This window comes from Gastrolobium bilobum, unplaced genomic scaffold, assembly GCF_033153095.1.
Source record: "Gastrolobium bilobum isolate Gb01-03AN ecotype WA unplaced genomic scaffold, APGP_CSIRO_Gbil_v1 utg66792, whole genome shotgun sequence".
Lineage (NCBI taxonomy): Eukaryota > Viridiplantae > Streptophyta > Magnoliopsida > Fabales > Fabaceae > Gastrolobium > Gastrolobium bilobum.
This window is the reverse complement of record NW_026897228.1, coordinates 12,019-29,644: the sequence shown is the minus strand read 5'-3', so window position 1 is coordinate 29,644 and position 17,626 is coordinate 12,019. Positions and strand designations below refer to the sequence as shown.

The 17,626-nt window shown below is 42.0% G+C and overlaps 1 protein-coding gene and 1 non-coding gene across 2 annotated transcripts; one reads left to right on the top strand and one right to left on the bottom strand.

Moving 5' to 3' along the window:
- Window positions 1–2,722: 2,722 nt before the first annotated feature.
- Window positions 2,723–3,999, top strand: LOC133305000 (uncharacterized). Its single transcript, XM_061505103.1, has 2 exons — window positions 2,723–3,706; window positions 3,829–3,999. Exons 1-2 carry the CDS (start codon window positions 2,723–2,725, stop codon window positions 3,997–3,999), a joined length of 1,155 nt encoding a protein of 384 aa, XP_061361087.1.
- A 10,660-nt stretch (window positions 4,000–14,659) lies between these two features.
- LOC133305008 (small nucleolar RNA R71) lies at window positions 14,660–14,764 on the bottom strand. The gene has a single exon (XR_009750712.1). It is a non-coding gene; the product is annotated as a small nucleolar RNA R71 (small nucleolar RNA).
- Window positions 14,765–17,626: the final 2,862 nt, after the last annotated feature.

The window sequence follows — 17,626 nt, the reverse complement described above, 5'->3', positions numbered from 1 at the left end:
TACCTCTCCTCCCCATGCGCACACCTCCCCAAAGGACCAAGGAGAATAAGTGACTTATATGACACCTTGAGTGTCCTACACTCTACACACTCTCATTACCCCCCCATGCTTATGACAACCTTGAACAATGTGAGGAGACTTGCTTACCCCACACTCAACCAAGACCTAGCCTATCCTATCCTAGGCATGATGATTAGGAGACTTGAATAAAAAGGTGTACAAACAAAGATCTCTCCCCTTCCTAGCCGTACACTACCTAAAGAACCAAAGCAAGGACACACTCCCTCACTTCTAGCGTCGGCCACCCACTCATAAACAAGAAACAAGTGAACCAACACCTCTCCTCTCCTCTTAGACTTACGTAAAGAGAGATTAAGAAGTGGTTGGAAGCAACTCTCGATCCTAGAAGACTACTTGAAGATCAAGTTGGAGTTATATTTTAGACATCATCTTTGAGGTAAGATTTCATGAGCCCTTCATCCCTTCAAGTGAGTAGAATGAACTCTAACTAGTTTATATGACTAGATCTTGGACTAATAAAGCCATGCATGCATCCTTCATCTTTAAAATCACCTCTAAAGTATATCATCTCTAAGTGGCCGAACCTCAATGGTATGCATGCACCCTCTAAATATTCACAATATTTACTAAGCAACCTAACCCTAAATGGCCGAATCTATATGTACCCGACTATATTGAATATGTTCTTTAAGGTAATATGAAAAGTGTTGAAGTAGATGTTTTAAACAACATGTAGGAAAGCATTACTTGAAGAATCACCACCTAAATGGCATTAACCCTAAATGGCCGAACTTGATGAGTATTAGACCCATGAACATGTTGTCAAAATTATCTCTAGGCATGCACCCTCTAAGTGGCCGAACCCTAATAAGCCTAAAAGGGAAATATGTGAAGGTTTTCTTAATACCATGATGTGTGGCCGAAATGTATGCCATAGAATATGACTTATGCATGAAAACAATTAGTAAAAATTATCTCCTAGGCATTTTTCCTTAGAGAGCCGAACCTATGACATGAAGAATATTAAAGTTTAGATCTTTTAATTTTAGAACCATGTACTAAGGTTGAATATGTGACTAGGACAAACCAAAGCTTGAAAAGAGATCCAAGATACTAGGACCTTCATTTGGCCGAATCCATCACCTACGGGAAGAATTTACAAAGCGAAAAAGTGTAAGTGATTTATGGTTGTTGAAGCGGCTACCCTATGGTTGCCACCCCTTTATGTTAAAGTGAGGTTTGACTGCAATATGTTATATGATGCATTACATGATATGTTTGGTTGTTTGGAACTAATGTTTATTCATGCAAGTTTTGTAAGATGGCCTGTGCACTAATACCACAGAGGCAACCTGACGAGGACCCTGGGTATTCGTCCATAAGACCATGGAGAGTAATTGCCATGGCAGGATTGGTATGATGATATGAAAGCATGATTATTTTCCAAACTATGTTTCCAATGTTTTGCCATTCTATTATTGTACATGTTATTATGTGACTATTGCAGGAGTAAGCATCATGGTTTGGAGGTTGCTCCAACTGTGAGTCCTTACTGAGACCCCCAATCTCACCCCTCTTTGGGGAAACCCACTTTCAGGAAAAAAATGACTAAATGGGTAAGGCAGGGAAAGAGGCTGGTACGAGTTGAAGAGGAACCTGCGCAACCACGTGCAGTTGATGATGACTCCAAACTATTGGAGATATTTAGGAACTTACTAGCCGAAGGAAAGCTCTTGGAGGCAGACTATATTATATCTGCTCTAGCTGGGCCCATGTGGCTTGAAGAGGCACCTTCCTAAGGGTGTACCTAAGTTCTAATTTGGGATGACTGTAATAGACTATGCCACTTAGACTATTTTGAACATCTTATATGCCTTTGAAGTACGATATTTTGGGATGTTTATGTTTTATGGACTTATGAATTTAGTAGGAAAGATTAAGTAACATAAGTCACTATCCGCATAAGACACTTAAGTAACTACCTACTGGGTAGTAGTCAACACTAAAATTATGATCATGTAAGTGAGCCCCTAAAATAACGCATAAGTATAAGTAGGGTAACCAAGTAGAGATTAACTTGTAAGTAGACCGTAGACAAAGAAAAGAGAAACTCATGACTAGAGGAATAGATAAGTTAGGGAAAAGAACGAAATTAATTCCCATTAGTAAATTTTAAGTTAACCACGCTTAAGTACATGGATTCCGCGCATTGAATGTCAAGCAATGTTACACCTTTGATGGCCTTATTAAGGGTGTTACATTTTTATGGTATCAGAGCAAATTTCTGATCTTTAGGATGAGAATTACACTCTAACTCCTTTATTTTACCTGTAACATATGTGCAGCATTATGCCTCCACGTAGGGTACCTACTCGCAGTAACCCGCAAGGACAAGAGGACATACAAGGCCAGATTAACACCTTACGGGACACCATTACCCAGATGCAGACTAATGCAGGGGAAATGTTTCCAAAATATTTTGAATGAAATCAGGCGCCACCCTCACAACGCGACCAATAATAATAACGTCGCAAGTGGCTCAGGCACTGGAGGAACCGGTAGTGGTGGACCCCAACCGCAGCCAGAACATGGAGCGGCTGGCCGAAATAATCAAGATCTGCTGCTGACATTTAGGAAGCACAAGCCGCCCTCCTTTCAAGGAGGACACGATCCAATAGTAGCTGTGCAGTGGCTACAGGCCATGGACAAAATATTCAGAGTGGTTCAATGCACCGATGATCAAAAGGTGCTGTTCTCAGTGTATATGTTGGAAGGAGACGCCCATCATTGGTGGGCTAATGCGTCCCAACCCTTGGTGATGCAAAATGTGGCAATTTCGTGGGCCATGTTCGAAGAAATGTTCTTGGAGAAGTATTTCCCGATGTCAATCCGGGATAGCAAGCAAGGCGAGTTTGATCGACTCGTGCAAGGAACCATGACGGTGGATCAGTATCATGCTAAATTCAACGAACTACTCCGACTGGCAACTTACCGAGGAACTATGCCCATGCCAGACTTTCTGGCAGCAAAATTTCAAAGGGGTTTATCCGCTAGGATTGCGGAACTGGTAGCTGGCAACGACCCCTGTGACCTAGCCACCCTGGTGAACAGATGTAGAAAGGTGGAAGCGATAGGATTGCAAGCAAGGAAGCCTGCAGAAACCAGCGGATCTGGAACCAAAGCTCCGATGGCTAAGAATGGACAATGGAGAGGAAAACGCGAAGGCAGACCGTGGCAGCCCAGGCGTGATGGTAACAAGTTCAAGAGGCCCGGGAATCCTCGAGGAAATGGCAACAGGGCTCCCAATTGCCCCAAATGTAAGAAGGCCCATTTCGGCAACTGTTTGAATGGGTCGACACAATGTTACAAGTGCGGCCAAGAAGGACACTTCATCAAAGATTGTCCACAATGGGGAGAACAACAGACAGCCGCTGAGGCGCCAAGAGTGGGCAGAGTTTACACGCTGGATCAACATGTGGCGGACCAGGCGGCCGAACTAGTTAAAGGTACGATCAATATATGTGATGAAGAACTATCTGTTTTATTTGACTCTGGTGCGACCAATTCCTTCATTGCTGATTATGTGGCAAAAGCCTTTAACCTAACTATGAGCCCAATGCAATCCCCTATGCAAGTCACCTCTGCGACGGGGGAAGTGACAGTGTCTCACTTCATATGTAGAAGTGTAGAATTCAGATACAAAGGAAAGAAGTACAACCAAGACTTCATAATCCTCCCCTTAGCCAAACTGAACCTGATTTTGGGAATGGATTGGCTGGCCAAACAACACGTAGTAATTGATTGTAGCAGCCGAAGTATAATAGTCGGCGGGGACATGATGGGGACCCCACTCCCCAATACTCCACCGGTCGAATCAGGAGATTGCACTTTCATGCTAATAGCCGGTCTAGTAGGTGCGAGCGAGATCCCGTTGATGAACATTCCCGTGGTCAAAGAATTCGAGGATGTATTTCCTGACGACATTACCACCTTTCCCCCTGAAAGGGAAGTGGAGTTTTCTATTGAACTTATTCCCGGGACTGGACCAATCTCAATTGCACCCTACCGTATGTCTCCCCTTGAATTGGTAGAATTGAAGAAGCAATTAGAAGACCTGCTAGGGAAGAATTTCATCCGACCCAGTGTATCCCCGTGGGGAGCACCAGTTCTATTCGTAAAGAAGAAGGACGGATCAATGAGACTTTGCACAGACTATCGGCAACTCAACAAGGTGACTGTCAAGAACAAATACCCATTGCCTCGTATCGAGGACTTAATTGATCAGTTAAGAGGTGCAAAGGTGTTTTCGAAGATTGATCTTCGATCAGGATATCATCAGATCCGGATCAAACCGGAGGACATCCCGAAGACAGCTTTCAGATCAAGATACGGGCACTATGAGTACTTGGTCATTCCCTTCGGATTGACTAATGCCCCGGCAGTATTCATGAGCTACATGAACCAGATCTTCCAACCTTACTTGGATCGATTCGTGGTCGTATTCATCGATGACATACTGATATACTCGAAGAGCAAAGAGGAGCATGAAGAACACTTGAGAATTGTGCTACAAGTATTGCGGGAGAAACAACTGTATGCGAAACCATCAAAGTGTGAATTCTGGTTGCCAGAGATTCAGTTTCTTGGACATGTAATTTCAGAGAAAGGAGTAGCAGTGGATCCCAGCAAGATTGAAGCAGTAGTGGATTGGGAACGACCAAAGACTGTCACAGAGATAAGGAGCTTCCTTGGACTAGCAGGATACTATCGGAGATTCATTGAAGGATTCTCGAAGCGGGTATTGCCACTTACCCGATTGACAAGAAAGCAGGTCCCTTTTGTGTGGACCGAGGAATGTGAAGCTTGTTTCCAAGAGTTAAAGAGAATGTTGACTACAGCTCCAGTACTGACACTGCCAGACCCGGAGGAACCATTTGAGGTATACTGTGATGCCTCCAAGATAGGCTTGGGATGTGTACTGATGCAGCATGGCAGACCAGTAGCGTATGCATCCCGACAGTTGAAGCCGCATGAAGAAAACTACCCCACTCACGATCTAGAACTAGCAGCGATCGTGTTTGCCCTGAAGATATGGCGTCATCACCTGTACGGTGCAACCACAACAGTTTACAGCGATCACAAGAGCCTCAAGTATTTGTTTGATCAAAAAGAACTGAACATGAGACAGCGCCGTTGGATGGAGTTCATAAAGGACTACAACTTTGAATTGCAATACCATCCCGGCAAGGCGAACGTAGTTGCAGATGCCTTGAGCAGAAAAACCAGAATGGTCGCAAGCATGATGATAGTCGAGCATCAACTGATAGAGGATTTCCGAAACTTAGGCCTAGCAGTGGTGAATAGCGAATGCGAGGCCGAATATTGGGCGGTGCAGATCACCGACGAACTACTAGAAAAGATCAAACAGGCTCAGCAAGCCGTCGACTGTTTGAAGAGGCTAAGGAATCAATCTGGTGTTAGCCTGAACCAGCAAGGTATAATTACCTTCCAAGGGAGAATAGTCGTCCCTACGAAACTCCTAAGAGAGGAAGTCATGGAGCTAGCACATAAGAGCCAATACTCAATACACCCAGGAGCCACCAAGATGTACGCAGACTTGAAAAAGAATTTCTGGTGGAAAGGAATGAAGAGAGATGTGGGAAGATACGTAAGCAAGTGCATGGTGTGCCAGAAAGTAAAGATTGAGCATCAGCGGCCGGCAGGCACCCTACAGCCCTTGAGCATCCCCGAGTGGAAATGGCAGAGTATATCTATGGACTTCGTAACCAGCCTACCCAGAACTCAAGCAGGCTATGATGCCATCTGGGTAGTGGTCGACAGATTGACCAAATCAGCACACTTTATACCGGTAAAAAAAACTTACACGACAGAGAAGTTGGCTCAGATTTATGTAAAAGAGATTGTAAGGTTACATGGCGTCCCTGAAAGCATAATCAGTGATCGGGATCCTAAGTTTACGTCCCGGTTCTGGTCTTCATTACAGCAGGCGTTTGGGACCCAACTGCGATTGAGCACGGCATATCACCCCCAAACAGATGGGCAGACAGAAAGAACAATACAAACACTTGAAGACATGTTAAGAGCCTGCGCTTTAGAGAAGGAAGGTTGTTGGGATCAGTATCTGCCATTGGCAGAATTCTCTTACAATAACAGTCATCATGCCAGTATCGGTATGGCCCCGTATGAAGCACTTTATGGAAGGAGGTGTCGTACACCTGTATGCTGGGAAGAAGTGGGCGACAGAGAAATGTTCGGGCCGGACATGGTGAAAGAAACGACAGAGCAGATTAAGATGATCCGCGACAGGTTGCGGAAAGCCCAAGATCGGCAGAAAAGTTATTATGACTTGAAGCACCGACCCCTAGAATTTGAAGTAGGGGATCATGTGTTCATCAAGCTCTCCCCTGTTACTGGTGTTGGTAGAGCTCTCGGTGTAAAGAAGTTAAGCCCACGCTATATCGGTCCCTATCAGATTCTGAAAAGGGTAGGACCGGTAGCCTATCAGTTAGCATTACCACCCAATCTGGCAAATCTTCACGATGTATTCCATGTAAGCCAGTTGAAGAAGTATTTGGCGGATCCCTCACATGTGGTGTTACCGGATGCTGTGGAAGTAAGACCCAACTTGAAGATTCCGGTAGTACCCTACAAGATTCTGACAGAGAAGAGAAGCGCCTTCGCAGCAAGGTGATACCAATGGTAAAGGTACAATGGCAAGGAAGGACTCCCGAAGAGGCAACCTGGGAGCGAGAAGACGAGATCCGGCAGAAGTATCCCGACTTAGAATGTTTGTAATTTTCGGGACGAAAATTTTATTAGGTAGGGTGGATGTAATAACCCAAAAATCTTGTACTCGAAATTAGCCTAATGAAATGAAATGAAAAGGGATCAAGTCCATATTCAGTGAACGAGTAGCTTTGAATAAGCAACATTAGTCCTAAGTTAGAACCCACTTTAAATAAGATAATTAATAACTTAGCCCAATGTGGTTTAAAGCCCAAATAAAGTTAAAGCCCAACCTACTTAAGAATATAACTAAGTTAAAGGATTCAAGCCCAAAGCAATGCAAGCCCATTTTATAAGAAATGGCCCAATTAGCATCTAGACCAAGATCCAAGCCCACACCACCTAGCCTTGACCCAATTACAAATGGTCCAACACTTATTAACTTAATGGGCCAAGACACTCACCAAGCCCAACCCAATTCAAAGGAACAACCCTAGATGAGGTGTCATCACATGATTGGAGGAATTTGAATGAGCTCCACCTCCCCTACAATGGCAAACTCGGCCATGACAAGAAGAAAAGGGAGTGGTGTTGCTTTCCACACTCCCTAGGCGCCACTTAAGGAAAGAATGGACAAGTAAGAGCTTGAGTAAGACACACTCCAAGCCTTAACCATGCATGTGATCTTCTCCAAAAAGCAACTCACCCTTTCTCCTTACACACCTTGGAGGGCGCACTCATGACAATGAAAAGGGAAACTTTCTTCTCCCACACTCCAAGCCATGCATGACACATCAAAGACTCATGAACCCAATACTTTCCTTATTCATGATTAAAAAGTAGATCCACTTTTCCCCTCCCCCTAGGCGAAATTGTCATCATGAAGGAGTCAAGAGCATGACTTGTCTTACACACTCTATATTGAGTGTTGCACACTCAAAGCTACCTTATTCAACCTCCCTGCATTGGGAAGAACACCATGACACCTTAAGCTCCCACCCTCCCTCTTTATGCGAACCCCTCATCACTTGGTGCATGACATGGAGCTTGCTTGTTTTACACACCACACATTGAGTACCCTACACAACCATGACACACGCTAACCAATGATCTTATTGGTGAATCAAAGTTGAACCTTGCTTTCTCTACCCTAGGCGTGAGATGCAAGAAGGAAACCCTCAAAATCCCTTCCTCCCCTAGATCCACGTGAAAGACTTCATGAAAAGGAGATGGAGTATAGAACACTCAAGCATGATTACCTCTCCTCCCCATGCGCACACCTCCCCAAAGGACCAAGGAGAATAAGTGACTTATATGACACCTTGAGTGTCCTACACTCTACACACTCTCATTACCCCCTCCCCATGCTTATGACAACCTTGAACAATGTGAGGAGACTTGCTTACCCCACACTCAACCAAGACCTAGCCTATCCTATCCTAGGCATGATGATTAGGGAGACTTGAATAAAAAGGTGTACAAACAAAGATCTCTCCCCTTCCTAGCCGTACACTACCTAAAGAACCAAAGCAAGGACACACTCCCTCACTTCTAGCGTCGGCCACCCACTCATAAACAAGAAACAAGTGAACCAACACCTCTCCTCTCCTCTTAGACTTACGTAAAGAGAGATTAAGAAGTGGTTGGAAGCAACTCTCGATCCTAGAAGACTACTTGAAGATCAAGTTGGAGTTATATTTTAGACATCATCTTTGAGGTAAGATTTCATGAGCCCTTCATCCCTTCAAGTGAGTAGAATGAACTCTAACTAGCTTATATGACTAGATCTTGGACTAATAAAGCCATGCATGCATCCTTCATCTTTAAAATCACCTCTAAAGTATATCATCTCTAAGTGGCCAAACCTCAATGGTATGCATGCACCCTCTAAATATTCACAATATTTACTAAGCAACCTAACCCTAAATGGCCGAATTTATATGTACCGGACTAGATATTGAATATGTTCTTTAAGGTAATATGAAAAGTGTTGAAGTAGATGTTTTAAACAACATGTAGGAAAACATTACTTGAAGAATCACCACCTAAATGGCATTAACCTTGAATGGCCGAACTTGATGAGTATTACCCATGAACATGTTGTCAAAATTATCTCTAGGCATGCACCCTCTAAGTGGCCGAACCCTAATAAGCCTAAAAGGGAAATATGTGAAGGTTTTCTTAATACCATGATGTGTGGCCGAAGTATATGCCATAGAATATGACTTATGCATGAAAACAATTAGTAAAAATTATCTCCTAGGCATTTTCATCCTTAGAGAGCCGAACCTATGACATGAAGAATATTAAAGTTTAGATCTTTTAATTTTAGAACCATGTACTAAGGTTGAATATGTGGCTAGGACAAACCAAAGCTTGAAAATAGATCCAAGATACTAGGACCTTCATTTGGCCGAATCCATCACCTACGGGAAGAATTTACAAAGCAAAAGAGAGTAAGTGATTTATGGTTGTTGAAGCGGCTACCCTATGGTTGCCACCCCCTTTATGTTAAAGTGAGGTTTGACTGCAATATGTTATATGATGCATTACATGATATGTTTGGTTGTTTGGAACTAATGTTTATTCATGCAAGTTTTGTAAGATGGCCTGTGCACTAATACCACAGAGGCAACCTGACGAGGACCCTGGGTATTCGTCCATAAGACCATGGATAGTAATTGCCATGGCAGGATTGGTATGATGATATGAAAACATGATTATTTTCCAAACTATGTTTCCAATGTTTTGCCATTCTATTATTGTACATGTTATTATGTGACTATTGCAGGAGTAAGCATCATGGTTTGGAGGTTGCTCCAACTGTGAGTCCTTACTGAGACCCCCAATCTCACCCCTCTTTGGGGAAACCCACTTTCAGGAAAAAAATGACTAAATGGGTAAGGCAGGGAAAGAGGCTGGTACGAGTTGAAGAGGAACCTGCGCAACCACGTGCAGTTGATGATGACTCCAAATTATTGGAGATATTTAGGAACTTACTAGCCGAAGGAAAGCTCTTGGAGGCAGACTATATTATAGCTGGGCCCATGTGGCTTGAAGATGCACCTTCCTAAGGGTGTACCTAAGTTCTAATTTGGGATGACTGCAATAAACTATGCCACTTAGACTATTTTGAACTTCTTATATGCCTTTGAAGTACGATATTTTGGGATGTTTATCTGAGACCTTCTACTCAATTTTATCTTCCTAGGGTTGTGTGCATGGCTAATTACCATTTTGCCCTTTCTTTGTATTTTGGCCTAATCTTCAGGATTTTCACTAATCCTTCACTTAAATACTCACTTAATATTTTAAATTTATAATTTAAAAATGTGAGGTGTTATATTCACCCCACCTTTTAGAATTTTGTCCGCAAAATTAACTCATACTCATCCGCTAACTCAGGACACAGTCGGAGAATCTCATCCTACCGCTCCCAAGTAGCATCCTCAATTGTGTATCTTTACCATATTACTTTTATCACAAACATAGTCTCCTTTTTGTGATACTCATTATCCTTTGATCCTTCACAATTACTTGTCTCTTATGGTTCTGTGACCTTTTAATTCATAATACTTTAAACTTTCTCTGGTTTACCGTTTCACTTCCGCCAATTTTTTTTTTTAATAACATAACTATATTACAGATTTATTGATATCAATTCACCTCATTCTCATCTCTATCTATCTTTCTGACCCATGGTCGTTCTCAAAAGCATTTAATCGTTTCCATACTAGGCTCTAACCGTTCTCATGCATATTCACTAGTTATTCCCGGAGTATTTCCAACTCACCTGTTCTTTAGTACTTAACTCTTTTCGTTGTCCTCACTGTTTCAACCACCCCCAAATATACCAGTCCTTTCCATTACTGTTACTACTCTTATCATCTCGTTGTTTTCTTGGCTTTCACCCAAGCGCATACTTTCTAGTTTCAAAGGCAGTTTGTCGTGTCCTACAATTCCGACTCACATTAAACTCTATACTTATATACTTTATTTTTCCTTGTCACGTGTCTTCACCTCTTCTTAGGTACTCACAACTATATCTTTCTCTCTGTGATACGAAACTAACAATCCTCACAATAGTTTATATTTTCGATTAGCCCTATAAGGTCTTTCGACCACAAACACTCATGAAATTTTCCATCTACAAACTCATATTCATAATTTACACTCATTGTTAAACTCTTTATTAGCTTAACCATCTCTACTTTATCAACTCAATCAGCTCAACTCCATACTTAGACCTCTTATAGTCTAAACACAACATTCATCAATGACCTCCACATCAAGGCCTCATGCTTAATATTTTCTCCCACTAACTATTTTCAACTTTTATTCCACTCCGACGTTGCAAATTAACCATATGTTCCACTTATTTATACTACTTTTTCGTAATCATCGTCATTTAATCCTGGATGTCAAACTCAAAACAATATCACCTTACAGTTTTACCAACTTCCACCAAACATCTTGGGACGAATCATTTTCCAAACCCATTTCACTATTAACTGATGGACCACTAAAAATGCCATGTCTCTCAAATGCAAGTCTCATCCTATAGGAATCTTTGAAACTTAATTATCAAGTCACATAAAACTAAATCCATCATTGCCACTACTTATACAATTTCCCATCGATTGGTATATCAATCTCTCATAATATTCAAAGCTACCACAAACACTCGGCCATACCTCATTAGTACTTAACCAAAACAACATCAACATTGTGCATTTTCCACACAGTTTACCATTTATAAGGACTAATAATTCACTATTTTAACCTGAACTCTTGATCATCGCCAGCCTTCCTAGAAGGACACTTACTCCATCTGTCAACATTAAATCATACTATTATCTCTTTTATCATAAGGCGAGAATTCCAACAAACTTATTACCTCACTTGGAGCCGAAATTATTTCATTGAACTTACTTTACACCCACAATAGTGCTTCACTATCACACTTCTAAATTCTTACACACTATACCTCACCTCTTATATCCAAATCTGACATATTATTGTTCATTTACAAATATCTGACCTCACATTTTGCGTTAATCACATGGAAGAACTCTCTCAATACAGTGGGTAACAACATTCTCAGGTTTTAACCGCTCGAGCTCTTGCTGTCCTCAGGGCCCCAGATGTAATGACCCACCGATTAAAGAATCCACCCATATGATCCATGCAGTAATGATAACCTACCACCTGCTGATCGTGTTCTATTAGTATTCCCAACATTTCTTATTTGTGCACTTATGTAGATCAACTCAACTATACTAGCAGTCTCATCACTGCGGGATATTTCCTCATCTTATATTACTTATATAACATAATAATAGTCTCCGGGAACATAATCCGCACGGAGATGGCTACACACTCCGGGCGCATAGGCCGCACAGAGATGGTAATATCAAGTCTTATAACGTGCACCCAGTGCACAGAGGAGTTCATATTTATATCTGATAGTCCTCAAGAGTTGAGGCCCATTAAGTGCAAATTGTTCCACAAAACCCATGTTTTGGTTATAAATCACGCCCTTTAACCTTCTTCTTTTCATATAGAGCAACTGTTTTGAATAGTGGACCAGAGCAATGCCGAAAGTGGGAATTAAGGTAGACCTGAAGCAAATTTAACATTATCTTTTTCACATATGACTATTGGGTTAGTTTGCTTTGTTCAGGACACCTAAGGCCCATCAAAAGGAACCACAAAATGAAGAGAGAAGAAGGAGTGTTGCGCAGAAAGGAAAAAGAAGTCTGCTATAGTACAACAGCAGTCAAAAGAAGCAATGGGGAGCTGCCTCGTCAGCTACAGCAGAGAAGGTGAAGGTGCTGCCTCTGCTATAGTATGAAAGCAAAGAAGCTGAGCAATGGGGAGCCGCCACGTCAGCTACAACAGAGAAGGTGAAGGTGCTGCCTCTGCTACAGTACGAAAGCAAAGAAGCTGAGCAATGGGGAGCCGCCACGTCAGCTACAGCAGAAGGAGTGGAGGTGCCACCCTGAATCCGATACTCCTACTCACAAAGGGAGCCAAAAGCAAGGGGGACCACTTCCATTTAAGGCCAAGCTGGCAAGAAGCAAAGCTACCAATGGAGAGGATTTAGACAAAGCACGACCCTTGATGAAAGGAACAATGGAGATCAAATGAAGAACCCTATAAAAGGAACAAGCAATCCTCATAAAGAGGAGGATCAGCACCCATCCTAGGACTGGTTGTCTCTTTGTTTTCTTATTTCTTTGTAAAAATGCTCACTAAGAGCTAACTTCCTCTAAGTAGGTGAGGGTTCCATAGAAGTAATCCCTTTTGTCTTAGGATAGCTTTGTAAGGAACACATATTTTATAAATGAATTTTGAGTTGCTCTTTGGTTTAATTTATTGATTTTGTGAAACCCTTTGGGCTGGCAACCTCATCCCGGGACCACTCGGTTGATGAAACACTGACAAAGGCGTGTGGAGCATTCTCAAAATCCTGGGGTAGTTTAGCCTGAAGAAATGAGGGATAAACACCTGGAATGGGGAGCACTGCCATGTGAATCCATGCTCTTTTGAGAAGGCAGTATGGTTTCCTTGCATATAACTCCAAGTACTATGGAGTAACGTGGAGAGTAAGGCCTTACCCTCTGCTTACCTATAGCAAAACAAGGGAAGGAGCAAAATCCACTTGTAAAATATGCTACCAGGCAGGGTTAACCAAAGGGATGAAAACATGGAACTCGTAACACCTACTTGATCTTTTTCTTTCTGAAATTAATCTTAACTCAATTCCTATCACAACCTTTTCCTCACGATAACTGAACTGTGTTTTACTAGTTGATGCTCTTACTTTCATTTCGTTGACTGCTCTTAAAGTTACTTCAATTGATGCCATTTTATTCGATGACCATGCTAAGTCATTCACTGCTCTCATCTGGTTCAGAATGGTTAACATTGTTTAACTAGCTGCCCAGAGATTGCTCTTTGTGAAGCTTAGCTGAGAATAGTGATTTCTTTTATTGCTCCATTTTACAAATTAAGTTTCCTTTAGCGCTTCTTACTTCACAACTGCTCCCTGAGGACGATAAATCTGGGGCTATAATACCCTATATTGCTTGACACGTACGCTTGCGTATAGTTGAAGAGGGTTGCTCTTAGTCAGAGTAGATTGCTCCTGTTGGCAATCCTGATTACTACTCTACACTCTTGCTCTCTGAAAGAAATATTCCCGAGCAACTCTCGGTTCGACCAAGCAATTGGCGCCGTTGCCGGGGATCATTTGGCAAGAAAGGGCATTTTTAAGGAAACATTTTTGCTGTTTAATCGCAGTCCTTTTGTTTTAATAAACCTCCTCCATTTGTATGAGCACAGAACCTACAGAACTTGGACTGGAAATAGTACTTTTTGATCCAGAACCCGAGAGAACCTTCAGAAATAGAAGAAGAGTTCAAAGGTTGAAAAACAGTACAATAGAGGAGGTTGTAAACAATGATAACAATGGAAATCATAATCATGAGCCTGAACAAGGACCGAATGGAGGAAGAGGGCCATCATTGAATGATATGGCTGCTCCCTTCAGAAATGGTCCAGAACGAGGATATGTTCCCCCTCCTCTGAATATCCTGAACTTTGAAATAAAACCTGCAATGTTCCAAATGATTATGAACGCTGGTCAGTTCCATGGACTACCCATGGAAGACCCTCACAGTCATTTGGACAATTTCACTGAGATAGTTGACAATTTCAAAGTTCATGGTATTTCGGAAGAAAACATGCGGATGCAGCTTTTTCCATTTTCCTTAGCTGGAAAAGCCAAAGAATGGAGGAGAACATTGCCCCCAAACTCCATCACCAGTTGGGAGCAATTGGCGGAACAGTTTGTTACCCGATTTTTTTCCCAAGCAAAACAAGCCCAAGTGAGGGCTGATATAGCTTCTTTTCAAATGTATGATGGAGAAAGTCTGTATGAAGCGTGGGAACGCTTTAAAGAGTTGATACGAATCTGCCCGAATCATGGAGTTTCTGATTGGGGCATCATTCACACGTTTTATCATGGTTTAACCCCACCATTGAAAGCAACTGTTGATGCAGCCGCAGGGGAGATCTTTTGGATTTTACTTATCCAGAAACCTACCAGTTGTTGGAAAAACTTTCAAAAAAACATATTTCGTGGCCTTCCACATGACACAGTGCTCCTAAGAAAGCAGGAGTTCTTGAGCTAAGCTCAGCTGATGCTCTTTATGCACAAATGGCTTCGCTCCAGAACACTATAAAAAACTGGAAGCCCATGGAACAGAAAAAAACAACTGAGCAACTTCTTTTGACTCAATCAAGTCAGAGTTGCCCCACTTGTGGAGGTCCTTATGAATATGAGGACTGTAACAATCTAGCTGCTGTGTGCTATGCAGGAGGGTATGACAACAACAACAGGAGCAATGACAACCATCAAGGGAACAATAACCGAGGCTGGAGGAATCAGAATAATGCTGGAGGTAGTGGAGGAAACTACCAGAACTGACCCCCGTATCCCAGGCAGAACCAACAAAACTAGGAAAAGGGTGAAGGGAAGTCCCAATCCTTTGAGACTTCTGTCAAGGAGTACATGAATCAGAACAGCGCAGCCATGCGAAACCTAGAAACCCAAATTGGTCAGATGGCTGGAGCACTCAAACAGAGGCAACCAGGGACACTCCCTAGTGATACAGAAAAGTCGTCTCAAGATAACCAGGAGCATTGTAATGCTATAAGCCTGCGAGATGGAAAAACCTTACCACCCCCAGACTTAGTGGCACGACCTCGAAAGCGCGAACCAGCAAAACAACCCATAGGAAAGGAAATTGAAGAAGCCACTGACCCTTCACACCTTGAAGCTCAGACAGGACCAGAAGAGAAAGTCCAAAGCAATGAGTCTGTTGAAATCAAACCGGATGACGCAACACCTGTAGCAGAACTTGGAGCAACAAAAGTCAGTGAACCAGTTTCAGTTCCAACTTATGTTCCCCCATGCAAGAGAATGAGTGAACCGGTCGAGCCTCCTTTTCAACAGAGGTTGAAAAAGCAACACGAGGATAAACAGTTTAGCCAGTTTCTTGACTTAATGAAACAACTTCACATAAATATCCCTCTAGTAGAAGCTCTGGAGCAAATGCCTTCATATGCAAAATTCATGAAGGACATTTTGTCAAAAAGAAGAAAGATCGAAGAGTTTGAGACCGTAGCCCTCACTCAACAATCGTGCAAGTACCTGACTAAAATTCCTCCCAAACTAAAGGATCCTGGTATTTTCACCATCCCGTGTACAGTTGGGAAGAACTATCTTGGTCGGGCACTTTGTGATCTGGGCTCAAGTGTAAATCTAATGCCAGCTTCCATCTTCAAGCAGCTTGACATAGGAGCAGCAAGACCAACCACAGTCACTCTTCAATTTGCAGACCGATCTATAGCCAAGCCAGAAGGAAAAATTGAGAATGTCCTTGTCCAAGTAGACAAGTTCATTCTACCAGCTGACTTCATCATCTTAGATTTTGAAGCAGATCAAGAAGTTCCAATAATTTTGGGCAGACCATTTCTGGCTACCGGTGATGCTATCATAAATGTCAGAAAGGGTGAACTTTCTATGAGTGTAAACGGAGAAGAAGTGAAGTTTAATGTCATGAAAGCAATAAGGTTTGATGAAGATAACACTGAGGAATGCTCTAGCATTTCGATCCTTGACTCGGTCATACGAGAAGAATAGCAGGAGCATTTGCAGCCAGAGATAGGCATTAAGGACTTTGAGGAGCTGGAAGAATACCTTGCATCCATCAGTTTCCACCAACCCCAGGGAAGGAAAGAAAAGGTCTTTGAGTCCTTAAATCGATCAGAGCAAGAGCAAAGACAAAAATTGCCTTCAGTAGAGCAACCACCTACCTTGGAGTTAAAACCCTTACCTGAACACCTGAAATATACTTATTTGGGTAAAGACAACACTCTCCCTGTGATTATTTCTTCTTTGCTAACCCATGAACAGGAACTTCAACTCACACAAAAGCTCAAAAAAGGGTGGCATTACTGTAGTTGAAAATGACAAACAAGAGTTAATAACCACCAAAAAAATAACTGGGTGGAGGATTTGTCAAGACTACAGGAAATTAAATAATGCTACCCGAAAGGATCATTTCCCCCTTCCTTTTATTGACCAAATGCTGGATCATCTAGCTGGGAAAGAATTCTTTTGTTTCTTAGATGGGTATTCGGGATACAACCAAATCCGGCACAAGCCAACTACACAGTGACGGAGAAGGAGATGCTAGCAGTTGTATTTGCATGTGACAAGTTTTGTTCATATCTAATATGTTCCAAAGCCCCCTCCCTCTAACGTTAAAGGCATTCAAAGTTTTCTCGGTCATGTAGGTTTCTACAGACGCTTTATCAAAGACTTTTCCAAGAAAACAAAGCCACTATGCAAGCTATTGGTCAAAGATGAGGAATTCAACTTTACAGATGAATGTTTGGTAGCATTTAATATTTTAAAATATCAATTGACCACTGCACCTATAATCACTGCACCTGATTTCACACTACCTTTTGAATTAATGTGTGATGCTAGTGATTATGCCAGAGGAGCTGTCTTAGGACAAAGGAAGAACAAATTGTTGCATGTGATTTATTATGCTAGTAAAATTTTGAATGATGCACAAATGAATTATGCAACCACTGAAAAAGAATTACTAGCATGTGTCTATGCATTTGACAAATTTAGACCATATTTGCTGGGGTCTAAAGTAATTATTTACACTGATCATGCTGCTTTAAAGTATTTGTTGAATAAGCAGGATGCAAAGCCACAATTACTTAGGTGGATGTTGCTCCTTCAAGAATTTGAAGTGGGGATCAGAGACAA

Coding starts and splice junctions, on each gene's coding strand:
- LOC133305000 (XM_061505103.1), top strand. CDS start 2,723: ATGGACAAAATATTCAGAGTGGTTCAATGCACCGATGATCAAAAGGTG. Junction 3,707..3,828: donor CTCACTTCATATGTAGAAGT/GTAGAATTCAGA, acceptor AATTGATTGTAG/CAGCCGAAGTATAATAGTCG.